This window comes from Onychomys torridus, chromosome 8 (assembly GCF_903995425.1).
Source record: "Onychomys torridus chromosome 8, mOncTor1.1, whole genome shotgun sequence".
NCBI classification, from domain to species: Eukaryota; Metazoa; Chordata; class Mammalia; order Rodentia; family Cricetidae; genus Onychomys; species Onychomys torridus.
Genome location: NC_050450.1, coordinates 20072669 through 20085325, shown reverse-complemented (window position 1 = coordinate 20085325; position 12657 = coordinate 20072669). Strand labels below are relative to the sequence as shown.

Below are 12657 nucleotides of genomic sequence, written 5' to 3'. Positions count from 1 at the left end.
TCCACAGAAGTTCATCTTTAGAAATGTTTGATGATGTAAGAAAATGGGTTTGATAACTCCTGTTAACTCATTTGCTTAGAAGATTGCATAGTGACAAAATCTAGACATACATTTCATTAGTAAAATCAGGTGAGGACCCTTCCCTGCAGGTCTTAAATGGTTCATGTCATAGTCTTGCTTCCAGCATCTCAAGTCTATTCATTTAAAGAAGAAGAAGAAGAAGAAGAAGAAGAAGAAGAAGAAGAAGAGGAGGAGGAGGAGGAGGAGGAGGAGGAGGAGGAGGAGGAAGAAGAAGAAAGACAGAAAGAAAAAGTGTTGTGGTGGGAATAGAATCCAAGTGGTTTAAAGCAGTTTCAGTGGCATTTACCAGAGTTGGGTACTTGACCTGTATATCAGCATTAAGGAAATAAGCCAATATTTAGGCAGAAAATGAAATATCACAAATCAGTTTTCACTTTCTCCTTCTTTCTATTCTTCTACTCATTTCCCCAAATAAGTTGAAATCTTAAGTAGGGCAGTTAATTTAATCTCAGAAAGCCCCTTTATTTGATTTTAAATCAGTTGTAAAATTTAGTCAGTTGTGGTTTTCCCATGTGGGACCCCAGGTTTGGGGTATAGATTCATTACAGGTTATGGCCCTCTCTTCTCATGACATGAGATGTTCTAATGAAGTTCCTTTCCAAGACACAAGGTTTTAACATTGACACTCCCTCCTGAAGACTTGGTGTTGGGTTGATAGGACCACATTAGAGTCTCTGTGAACTGGGTAGAGGCTTGTTGGCATTCAGAGAAGCCCTGCTCAAGCCTGAAGGCTTAGTGGAATCTCTGCCTTTTCTCTGCTTTTCCATAGCCCACGAGACTCCCAGCTCTGTGAGGCCATAATTGAGTGTTGTCTCCTAAAGGAATTGTCATGCTTCATAGTCAGTTAGCAGAGAATTAGCAACCTAGTTTTTCTGCCCATTCTTCAGATGAGCAGCAGAACTTGATGAGGGCTCTTCACCATTTTTCTACAGACTGATAAAGATAAGCATGCTGGGTATGGGGGCTTAAAAATGTTTCCTCAATGACATTTATTTTAGAACTTAGCGTGTACACAATATGTATTCAATAAGGATTTGTGGTCTGGATAGCTCTTCAAAATACAGAAATATAATTTCTTAAAGGCAGAGAAATCCCATTGCCTTTCCTTGCCAATTTGTAAAACAGTTCATCCAATAATGTCAGCACTTTCACAAGCTCTTTTTTGGGAGTAGCTCTTAAATAGTGATTTTTTAGCTTCAACATTTATGAACCATTTCAAACTTGGAAGCCAAGTGACCGTGCATTTATTGAGTGCTTAGTGTGTTTGTGGTCTGTGTCAGGGCTTTGAGCTCTTTCTAGAATGTACAAGTAAGACAGACTCTCCTCTTTACCTTTATTGTGCATTGCCCCAAACCCAAATTCAAACCTGCCAGCGTGCCTTTGCCTTGTTTCATAGAAAAAAGTCGCATAAGAAAATATTGTGATTAATTGCATCCTTTAAAAAAGCAACAACCAACACGGATGAAAAAATATTTCATATTCATGGGACAAAAGATTTCAAGATTGTTATTATAGATTGTCAGAACACACTGGTATAAAGGAAAGTACGTTGGGTGACTTGTAAACGAGAATGACTCAATAGTTAAATAGTTAATATATCATGAATAGTTAAATATGAGGGAGACTTACTACATTCAGATTCCCCCTCTGGTGCATCAATGCTTGATAGATCCTCTGAATCATTACATTCCTCAGAACAACAAATCTGTCCCCAAATACAGACTTGTAAATACTGTAAATATTAGAAGCCATCAACTCAGCTCTGTTATTGAATAAGTTAAACCATCTATGAAAAAAAATTAGTAACGGCCTTCTTTTACCTTCAGGTCGTCTAAACTATTCATATCCAGGATCCGATAGTTCTCTGCTTATTAATGGTAAGTGATAATTGATTTACCCTAGTGAAGTACACCAAACTGAAGTTAGTATTAGGTGAGAAAATAGAGTATTTGTGCTTCAAGAACTGCAGAAGTGACACTTATTTGTTCTACAATGACAGTTGTAGTTTGCTATTAATCACCTACTTTAACAGTAATTCTTGTCCCTCAAAATTGTGACAGAACCTTTTCTCTAAAGAATACAGAGAGCCACATGGTTCTCCATTCTGAAATTAGTGAAGAGAGTGAATGTGAATCCCATAATGACACAGACCGCCTTCATGAAATGCTAGTTAGCTTCTGTAGATCAAATGCCAGGAGAAGAGAGGGTAGCCAGGGACTTAGAGTCAGAAAGAGGCAGCCCAAGACCACAGTGCTTTATGTTCCGAAGAGAAGGCTATTCATTATTTACCATCAAGGATAGCATGAAGAATGGAGATGTACTGGCCTCTACAATTCCTTTCATAGTGTCTCCTTACCTGGCCCAAGCTACTCATGTGCCCACAAATCCTCCTTTTATGTGTGCATGCCAGAAGTAAGTTACAGGTCACAGGGAAGACAAAGGCATCTACTCAAAGAATTTAAGGACTTTAAAGTACATATATAATTTTTGATCTTCTGGAATGCAGAAGTCTTTTTTTTTCCTTTTTATTTGCTAGTGTATATGTATGTGTGTGTATGATTTATTTTTATCTTAGTTTATGTGTATGTGTCTGTATGAACATATTTCACATTTATGTCAATTCCTGTGGAGGCCAGAAAAGGGCATTGGATTCCCGGGAGCTGAAGTGAGCTGCTATGTAGGTACTGGGGACTGACCTGGTTCCTCTGGAAGAGCAGGAACCACCCTTAACCACTGAGCCACCTCTCCAGTTCCTGGTATTTTTTTCCCAGATTTCTGTTAGTTTCAAATCTTTTTTAAGGTCTCCTATCCTCCAAGAATTATTCTTGCTGCATTCACATCATTCCTTAAGCAAACAGAAACAAACAAAACCACCTTGTCTGTGGCACATAGTAGAGGAGGAATTGAAAATGATTGTTATAACTAAGTTTCCTTTTAGTTAGTACTAATATAATATAGTAGCACAAAAGTATCCAAGTTAAAGCCTACCCCTACTGGTTTTGGCATGAGGAGGAGGCACATATCCCTTCCATGGAACAAGGTTTACCTTTTCCTGTAAGCTAGATCCAGGCTCAGATCTAGGTACTGGGAATTATAGTGAGCTGAGATTTGGGATATAGCTGAATGATTCCAGGTAAGGTGGTTGACTTTATCTATGTTAATTTCCTCATGAAGTTGTTCAGTTGGATCACTTGCCTGTAGGACTCATCTTTGTGAAGTGGGAAAAAACAAAAACAAAAAAACTCTCTAGTAACTTTCCCTTAGATATCAACACATTTAAATTTTAAGATTCTTTTGTTATGCCATTCCTTTTTTCTCCATTAATATTTATTTTTATGAATAGTTTATTTTCAATGACTATTACTTGGCAAAGGAAAAATAATAAAGATGACCTTTCTCTCCAAGTATTTATGTTTTGAAATTTTATTGGTCTATAAACTATAGTAGGATGCCAGATGCCTCATTTCCACTGATGCTTCTATAAAAGTTCTATTTCTTATGAAAATATACTGACTGGGGCTTAATATCACCTCAAACTAAAAGCTGTGATGATGAAGAAAACTAAAAAGATATTTTAAAAAAAGGAGAAACTCTGGCTCCTTAAGGCAAACCCAAGAGTGTGAAGTCATGATTGCCATGGTCTCAGGTTAATATCCAATTCCACAGGGCCCAAAATAGGTTTTGTCAGATGTGAGTAACCTGGTGTTAGTTTTAAGTAGGAAACCAATAGGACCAGATGCTGATTTATTCATGTGTACTGAAAAATGAAACTTGTGGGTAGGCCAGATGCCAGAACTGATTCATTCATTCTCCAGTATTAAAGTCAAATATACTAGAAGATTGTTTAAGTGGGAACAGGAGAGATGATAGTTCAGTGGTTAAGAGCACATATTGCCCTTGCAGATGACCCAAGGCTCTGAAGCATGTTAGTTCATCTCCAGGGAGATCCAACACCTCTGGTATCCTCAGGCACCTGAACTCATGTGCACAGACTGACACACATAATTGAAATGTAAAGTAAAATAATTTTAAATGATTACTTAAAATTCATGAAATCAGAGTGGGTTAGAAAAAGACGACAGCACCTTGATTTAGGCGTGGGTGTTGGCTTATTCTTTCAGCCTTTTTTTTTTTTTTTTTTTTTTTGAGCTGAGGATGAACCCAGGGCCTTGCACTTGCTAGGCAAATGCTCTACCACTGAGCTAAATCCCCAACCCTCCTTCAGCCATTTTTATAAAACATCCTGGCAAACGGGCCTCTTCTGTAATAAATCAATCTTATTGCACTGATTCTTAGTAGCTGTGCTCTTAGGCTAGGTCAGATTTGGGTGTATTTTATCTTGGAAGTCTGATATATAGGAGTAAATGTGCTTAATGAAGACAGGCTCAGGAGTTACAGAAGCCTCCCATCTTCAGAGCTGAAGATCACTTATCACACCAAGCACATAGTAAGTCAAACTAAAACCACTGATTTTTGTGGTTAAGAATATGCACACTAAGGATTTACCAAAAGGAACAACAACATCACGGGACTATTGAGATGAGCCTGTAAAAGTTGTCTTCTGTTTGGTATTGAGATAAGTAACCCAAATCACCACTTTTAAATATAGCTCCCTCAACTTTTTGCTGTTTTAAAAAAATGGATAATAAAAGCTTGATACTATGTCACTTTAACACCAAGACTAGAAGGGCTGGAGGGAGCTGTTCTTCCTGGTCATCATAGTTTATTCAGACTAAAAACCATGGGAAGTGATTCTGTCCATGAAGCAGTATGTTTCTACATCTTCCAGAGCTTTGCTTCACTAGTGTCACCTGTAAGAGCCCTTTTCGTAAAACCCCTTTGGATTAAAAATAAGAGCTACTTACCTCTCCTTTTGAACATTTTAATGCAAAAAATTTGAATTTTGATTGGTTTTTATTATGTAACTTATTTTGAATTTTTTAAGCAATCTCAGAACTTTGGGTGAGGAAATTGGGTTTAAATCCTAACTAATAAAAAGAAAAGGGGCAGAACCCTTTCCCAGTTTGGGGCAGTTTATATTGGGATAACATTGGAATTTGCTTATACAATGATAAAAGGGCTTACTCGCCCACAGATCACATGACTTCTTGTTTTAGTCACCCATTTTCATACTACCCAGTAACCTTCATGGATGAGTGCCTTTTCAAAGATGTGCTAGTGTAATTCAACCAATAGTGATTAAAACCTCTGCGATACTGCTCTAGTGTTCCTTCTGGGGAATTACATACCTCACTTCTGTGTTATAGAGGTTTTGTTTTTATTATTTTTCCTGGGTAAAATTCTTGGACTTAAATGTATTTAAAAATCCAAACTTTGTAGCTACTTTTTGGATGCCATATTAGTGTATTAGTTTGCTCAGTGGGAAGTAACAAGTGCATAGACTGACTTAAATAAGTTATTCCTCTACAGTTGTGGAGGCTAGTCACTTTTGGGGGCCTAGAAGTCAGTCACTTTGTAGGGCCAAAAACCACTTTGTGGGGCTTGGAAGTCCAAGATGAAGGCATGCCCAGGAGTGATCTCTGAGACTTCTCATTGGTGTAATGATGGCTTCTCCTTACATAGTCTGTCCTCTTTACACAATTGCAACCTAACTTCTTAGAAGGACAGAGGTCATGTGGGATTAGGGCCCACCAAAGGTCCTCATTTAAAGGACTTTAAAGACTGTATCTCTAAAAGCCATCATATTCTGAAGTTCTTAAAGGTAAGACTTCAGCATATAAATCACCCATAATGAATGTCTTTTACCAGTAAATTTTATGTTTTATGGTTCTGAAACATAAGCTTGAAACGTAGTTTCTTAGTTAAGTAAAAGTGCTAAATATGAGCCAGACTTACCTCTAAGTTTTTTTTCTGTTGTGACTTAGTTAAACACTAAGTTAAGTGTTGACTGGAAGATTAATTAAGTATTCATCCCTATGTTGAAGCTTAATTTTATCTAAGGAAACCAACTGTCACTATCACCTCCATTAAAAAGAGAAGTCTGTACTTTTGTTCTATCATTTTTCCTTTAATTTTTATTTTCAGCTCTCCATTCTTGACTATTTTAGCCCTTAGAATTAACTGTTTCAAAGTTAAACTGGGCACAAGAAAGATCCCAGAACGACAACAGAATGTTGGGTCTTAGAACTCGTTTATACAGCTCTTTTCCTCTGATGACATCTGCTCATTTAGAAACATCAAGTGTTCTCTTGTCCCAGAGAAGGAGTGTCATCAAAGACAACTGTCTCTTAATTACAGGTTTTAGAATGAAGGAGGGAGATTGTTTGCTTGGATGTGGGCAGAAATCGGTCAAAAAGGAGAGTGTAATTTACCTCGGAAAACTGTAGGTTATAGTCACATTCTTTGAATGTTACTGTACCAAAAACCTGATGTGATATAGAAAATTTTAATTACCAACTATGCGTGTAAATTAATTTTGACAGTGAATTTATTAAAGGTTGATTATAAAATCACTTAAAATTATTATTTGCATCTTTGTTGGACTGTGTGCCTTGATCTCGGATGTAGGCATCCTGTCAGCTTTTGGGATCTGCCCTCTTTTGTTCAAAGATTAACAACTATAAACTTTAGGTCTTTGAATTTTATCTTTGCTTTGTGTGTGTGTGTGTGTGTGTGTGTGTGTGTGTTTGTGTGTGTGTGCGCATGCTGTTACACAATACAATAATATTTTCACATGTTAAAAAGGGTCACATAATAGGTGTTTTCTTTTTATGAATATATCTTGATGTGGATACTTTGAAATGAGGGGGAAAGGATGCTTTTTAAGAAACAAATAGAAACTCACCTTTATAATGTAATATGTTCAGAGGGAGAGAAAATTTTTTCTGTAACTTCTTTGCAATTCTAGCCCACAGACTAATGGAATATTTCACTAGAGGGAATTTGACTGTGAATATAAGGCTGATAAGAAAACCATTGGAAGCAGTCCTATAGAGGTGTTTTAGAAATGAAGCACTTATCAATAGAACTAATAACATGGACCCAGAAGTTTTAGACATTTATGACCATATGTTTCAAGCACATTTTTACTATTCTTGACTCTTGTTAGTTCTAGACATTAAATCATTGAAGACTCTGTAAGTCCAAAGTAAGCAATAAAAATAAAGGTAGGGCCATACAAATGGTATTCATTTTAACTCTAATGGAGACTGGGGAGGCTTAACCTAGCAAGAGGAACATGTATCTTTAAAAAATCATAACAGTCTAGCAATACAAGCATGTATCTAATAAATGATAATAGTTGACACTTTAGTAACTTTGGGGAAATTCTTAGCATAGTGTACTTCAGCTGACTTAACTAGAACTTTTCCAAAGCATATGTGTCTTTGTGAATTTTCCTCTTGTCACTCCTAGTGTTTGCAAAACATCAAATGACAAACTATCTTTCTATTCATGAGATTAGAAATCTCTGTGACATTTTCCCCAGGAAAGTCTGTGTTGCAAGTATTTCATAACAATGTGTATTCCAAATATAACCTGTAGTCGGTGGGGAAAGGGTGTTAGTATGTCTTTATATAGGATAGAGAAGCAGCATTTAGCATTTAATTACTACATGGATTCTAGTTGTGTTGGCATGTTCATCAAAGCTACAGATTGTTTACTTTTCCCTATATGTCACATGTCAATGCTTACTTTTCCATATATGTCACGTCAAAATTCACATGTGTAAAATATAAGTGAAAATTAAAAAAAAATACATTGTCGTTTTTAAGTTCCAAACATCATTATTTTTCGGTACTAAGTTTACACAAATTTTTCTGTTTGATTTTTAAAGTGTTTATAGTTGTAAACATTATGTATCCACAGCCTATTTTCCCTTAATATAGGAAAAGATGTCTGATTAGTTTTCAAACATTAATCCCAGAATTTAACTATAAATCCCTCTATACTAACCATTTAATTTTATGGTATATAAATAAAAACTTTTTGGTTTTTGAGACAGGGTTTCTCTGTGTAGTTTTGGTGCCTGTCCTGGATCTCACTCTGTAGACCAGGCTGGCCTCGAACTCACAGAGATCCTCGTGGCTCTGCCTTCTCTGAGTGCTAGGAGTAAAGGTGTGCGACACCAGGCACTTTATATTAGCTGTTTGTCCATATCTCTTGCTATTCTTGAAGGCTTTAGGGCTTTGTTAAATTTTTTTACTCTTTCAAATATCTGTTTTCTCAGACATTGAAGTATCATCAATCCACTTGTTAAGATAGAACTTAGAGTTCCAAGTCATTCTTTTCTTGAACTCCTTTGTCTTTGGAGTGGTTATCTAAATGGAATGTTCTATTTATAAAAGCAGACACCCACTTTTGTCATGTCACTTGTCTTTCTAACCTCTGTCTGGTAAGTTGGAAAGTAGCTCTTTACCTGATAATCCTGAACTCGATGGAGTGAACACCAGTCAGGCTTTCCTTGAGGAAGTCTTAGCGCAGTTTTAGTCCTTTACTCCAGTGGTTCAGTGGAACCCAGTGCTTTGTAGTAATGGGAGAAATGTATTTGGGTATGAAAACTAATTTTATTTTGCAAAATACTCACCTGTTCTGAGTAAACTGATTTGTGTCTAGAAGACAGAGTGAAAGTCCTGGCAGTTTTTAGAGTTACATTTAACTCAAAAGCCTATCCCAATATCCTGTTTAAACACAGACCCTAATCAAATCCTACTTGTACTATATACACTCTTTGCCTGAGCATGGCAGCACCCTGTGGCATGGCAATCCTGATACTCTGCTGTTTTTCCTTTAAGATCTCACCTATATTCCATCCCTGCCACCAACTTACATACAACGCATTCTCCTCTATCCCTATTTCACATACTACATAACCAGCAGAACTGTGTTCCCCAAAGACACCCAAGACTGATGATGGTTTTCTATGTTTTCTCCTTCACATGTATATATTTATTTATTTATTTATTTATTTATTTATTTACTTATTAATTATGTGTATGGTTACCTGAATGTATGTTAGTGCCCACAGAGGCCAGAAGAGTGCGTCAGATCCCTTAGGGCTGGAGTTACAGATGGCTGTAAGCTGCCATGTAGGTGCTGGGAATTGAACCTGGGTGTGTGTGTGTGTGTGTGTGTGTGTGTGTGTGTGTGTGTGTGTATGTATATACACATATATACATACACACACCTGTGATAAAGTTTAATTATAGATGAGGTATGCAAGAAATTAACAATAATTTACTTTTGTTGATTTTAATTTAATTAAACTGTAAGAAAAGTTATATGAATATAGTCTTTCTCAAAATATCTCAGAAGTGACTAATAGGCAGGTAGCACATTCAGCATGAACAAATTGGACAAAGAGGTGATCCACATCTTGGACATGATAGAGAAGGGAAGTACCAGGTTCCATAATGCTACTCAGAACTTATAAATTGTATTTCTGGAATTTTCCATTGGATATTTTCAAATTGAGATGTACCATTGGCAAATGAAACCATGGAAAATGAAAGTGGGTAAAGAGAGGTCACTATAGCCATAGGCATGGCTCATTATCATTACAAATGGCTATGTGACTGTGGCATTTATGATCACTGGTTCCTTGAAGTCAAAGCCTCAGGTTGTTTTATCCACTATGCTTAGCAAGACCATGGAGTCAGGAAATGCTGAATTTAGCCAAGGCCCTTGAACAGGGTGAACTTCAGTGCCAGTTCATTTCAGAGAGAGCATTTTCTCAGGATGCTCTAAAGTTTATGCTATTTCCTGTGATTCAGTAATTACCTTTTTCTCTTCCTTTGAACTGCAACTGACTTGATGACAAAATGCCAAACCTTCAGTTTTCAACATTTGAGACTGGGTTGAGGGTTGTTTGTTTGTTTGTTTGTTTGTTGATACAAAACTGTTGAGTAAAGCCAATATATAATTTGCCTAAAATTTTTGTTTGTTATGATTATCTTCTATTTGAAATGAACGGAAAAGTACTGTCAAATGTGTATTCTATAATGGTGAAAATTCACGAATTTAATATTGGTATGTTTACTAAATTGATAGCTTGGAAATCTGAGAGAAAATATAATCAACACAGCGCTAATCATGTAGTGTAGATCTACAAACAGTGTAGATCATGTTGCACACAGCCTTAGCTTCATAATGTCTTGGCCCTGGGTGATGACGACAGCCAAAGGTTTCCTTTAAAACGAGTGAAGTTCAGTAAAGATTTGTGGGTCTTTGAAGTTCTTTTTAAAAATGCATGAGACTGATCACAACCATCCAATTCCTTGGTTTTTTGATGACCAGGAAATGAAGAATGTGGCCTTCTTTTTCCATTTCAAAAGCTCATAGATGAAATCTCAGTGGATTCTTTGACAATGTTTGAAAGGTTGTTTTTGTTTGTTTTTTTGTTTTTTCTTCTCATTTGACATGCAGCAAGGACTTATGGGCGAAGGAGAGGTAACATCAATGTTTCTCACTTTTGAATGTACAGTTCTATATGGAGAGGACTTGGGTTTACCCAGTTTATAATCTCTGAGGGGAAGGAGTGAAGGGCAGTGTATGGGTTTGACCTTTATAGAATCTCTGTGTTGTAGTTGGAGCTGTAGACATTCTAATTGAGGAAACTTAAAGAGCTGGACAAATTACCTAAATGGTGGGGCGGGGATTGAATTCTTTGTATTAGATATTTAGCTGACTTGTAGCTAAAGATTTATCTTTTTTAATTCCTTAGAAGAATTTAAGAATTTTTTTAAAGATTTGATTCATTAAAAGCTAGACTTGTCTAAAAAAATATCTCTAATTGGAGAGTCATTTATACTTAAGCAACTTACATGAGCTTCTTTTACTAAGTAAACATGGTGTATTTATTTAGTTTAAAATATGATGAACTGAATAAATGAATAGTTCTACAAATGCTCAAGAAAGAATAGGAATTTTAAAGACTCATTTCCTAGAAGTTCCCAACTAAACTTAATTTTCTTGTCTGTAATACTTTGCTAATTTATAAGAGAATAAGACCATTAAATCACTTAGATTTAAAATGTGATTAAAAAAAAAGATCATTCAGAAAATAATCTCCAATTGTAGAGCGATTTGGGATCATAATTTACTAATAGCTCATAAGATGAATTTGTGACAGAGACGCTGTTGTCTATGCTCAGGAATGGGAATTACAACTGTGGCACCAAAGGGCATGCCAGAGCACCAGTAAAGGAGGAGACTTGAGATCATTTCTAGAGTACAGTTGACAGTTCCTCAGAGAGCACCTCGAAGTTAATAGCAGCCTGAGCAGGGGCAAGCCTGAGAGACTGCAGTTCTCTGCACCTCTCTGCTTTGTTTATATTATAGACAGTTCTATTTTCCTGCCAGGTGAGTATGGGAAGACTTACGCACATTGGTATTTCTAGTCTTTTCTGCTTTCCTATGTATTCCAGAGGACAGGAATTTCTAGAATAGTTTCTCAAAACAGATGACATCTTTGGTAAGCTGATAATCACTCAGCTAATATGTCTTAAACATGCCTCCAGATCTTAAATGCTGTAAGACTAGAAGCTGAATTGGGTACCAACATTAAGTGGGCTTTGATATATCTTATTAGTTAATGTAAACTGAGTGCTCACTTAAAACTGACTTGCTCATTTAAGTACATTCTTAGGAAAGTGTGCAGAAGCTGTACAATTTAAAGAAATTTATGTGACCAGCATTTTATAGCTAAATTTAATATTCCATGTCCTTGTGTAGGTTGCCATGGGGCACTGCCAAGGCAGTGCAGTCTGTTGCCAACAGCTTTCAAAAGAGGGCTCTCTTCTACTGTGCTTCCATTTCACGTGCTGAAGCTTCTGGATTCCTGTGGGATACTTGAGTAGCCCTCTGTTTAACCAACTACAGTCTCTCTGATTCAGTAGACTTTAAGGTGATAACAATTCAAGAGCATTAGTGATCCTGTAGGGAGCAAATAAAAGCAGCAGTTTTATCAACTCATGTTTTTCCTTGGTGTGTGTAGTAATCAGTGACAAGGAGCCCTTTCTATTAGCTTTCTATTCTGCTTTCTGTTTCAGGTCAGTCTTCACTTTTTCCGATGGAAGATGGATTCCTGGATGACGGCCGTGGGGATCAACCTCTTCATAGTGGCCTGGGTTCACCTCACTGCTTTACTCACCAGAATGGGGAGAGAGTGGAACGATATTCCCGCAAGGTGTTCGTGGGTGGATTGCCTCCTGACATTGATGAAGGTATATTCAGGAAGGACTGTTTGGAGCAGCATGCCACATGGTGGCCCAGGGGGAAGTTGTACCTACGGTTTGTTGTTATGGTCCTTGTCTTACCTGGCTCTGACTCTTCAGTCTTGCTCACCCTCGTTCTCTTGTCCTGTCATCCTATCATACGATAAGATTAGTTGCAGGCGGAAGAGAGGCAGGACTGTAGGGATGAGCTGAAGCAATGACCAGATTCAATGGAAGGAGGAAGACCTCAGAGAAGATTTCCCAAGGATTCTGTTGTGGACAACATGAGTTTAAATGCCCTATTCTGTTCTGTCCAGTTTTATTGGGTTTGGGGGGTGTTTTTCTTTGCTTACTTTTGTTTTTTCAAATTTTAGATTAAGCATGAACTTTTAAAAAATGTCTA

At 37.0% G+C, this 12657-nt stretch overlaps 1 protein-coding gene across 4 annotated transcripts in view; it reads left to right on the top strand.

The window, feature by feature from the left end:
* The window catches only part of Cpeb4 (cytoplasmic polyadenylation element binding protein 4), a 60446-nt gene that overhangs the window by 36975 nt on the left and 10814 nt on the right, over nucleotides 1-12657 (top strand). The window contains exons 3-5 of one of the 4 annotated variants that reach the window (XM_036195776.1): nucleotides 1908-1958; nucleotides 10465-10488; nucleotides 12090-12263. In XM_036195776.1, the coding sequence (XP_036051669.1) occupies nucleotides 1908-1958; nucleotides 10465-10488; nucleotides 12090-12263 (249 nt within the window). The remainder of the gene's footprint in view (nucleotides 1-1907; nucleotides 1959-10464; nucleotides 10489-12089; nucleotides 12264-12657) is intronic. The other 3 variants (XM_036195778.1, XM_036195777.1, XM_036195779.1) reach the window with 3 other exon arrangements.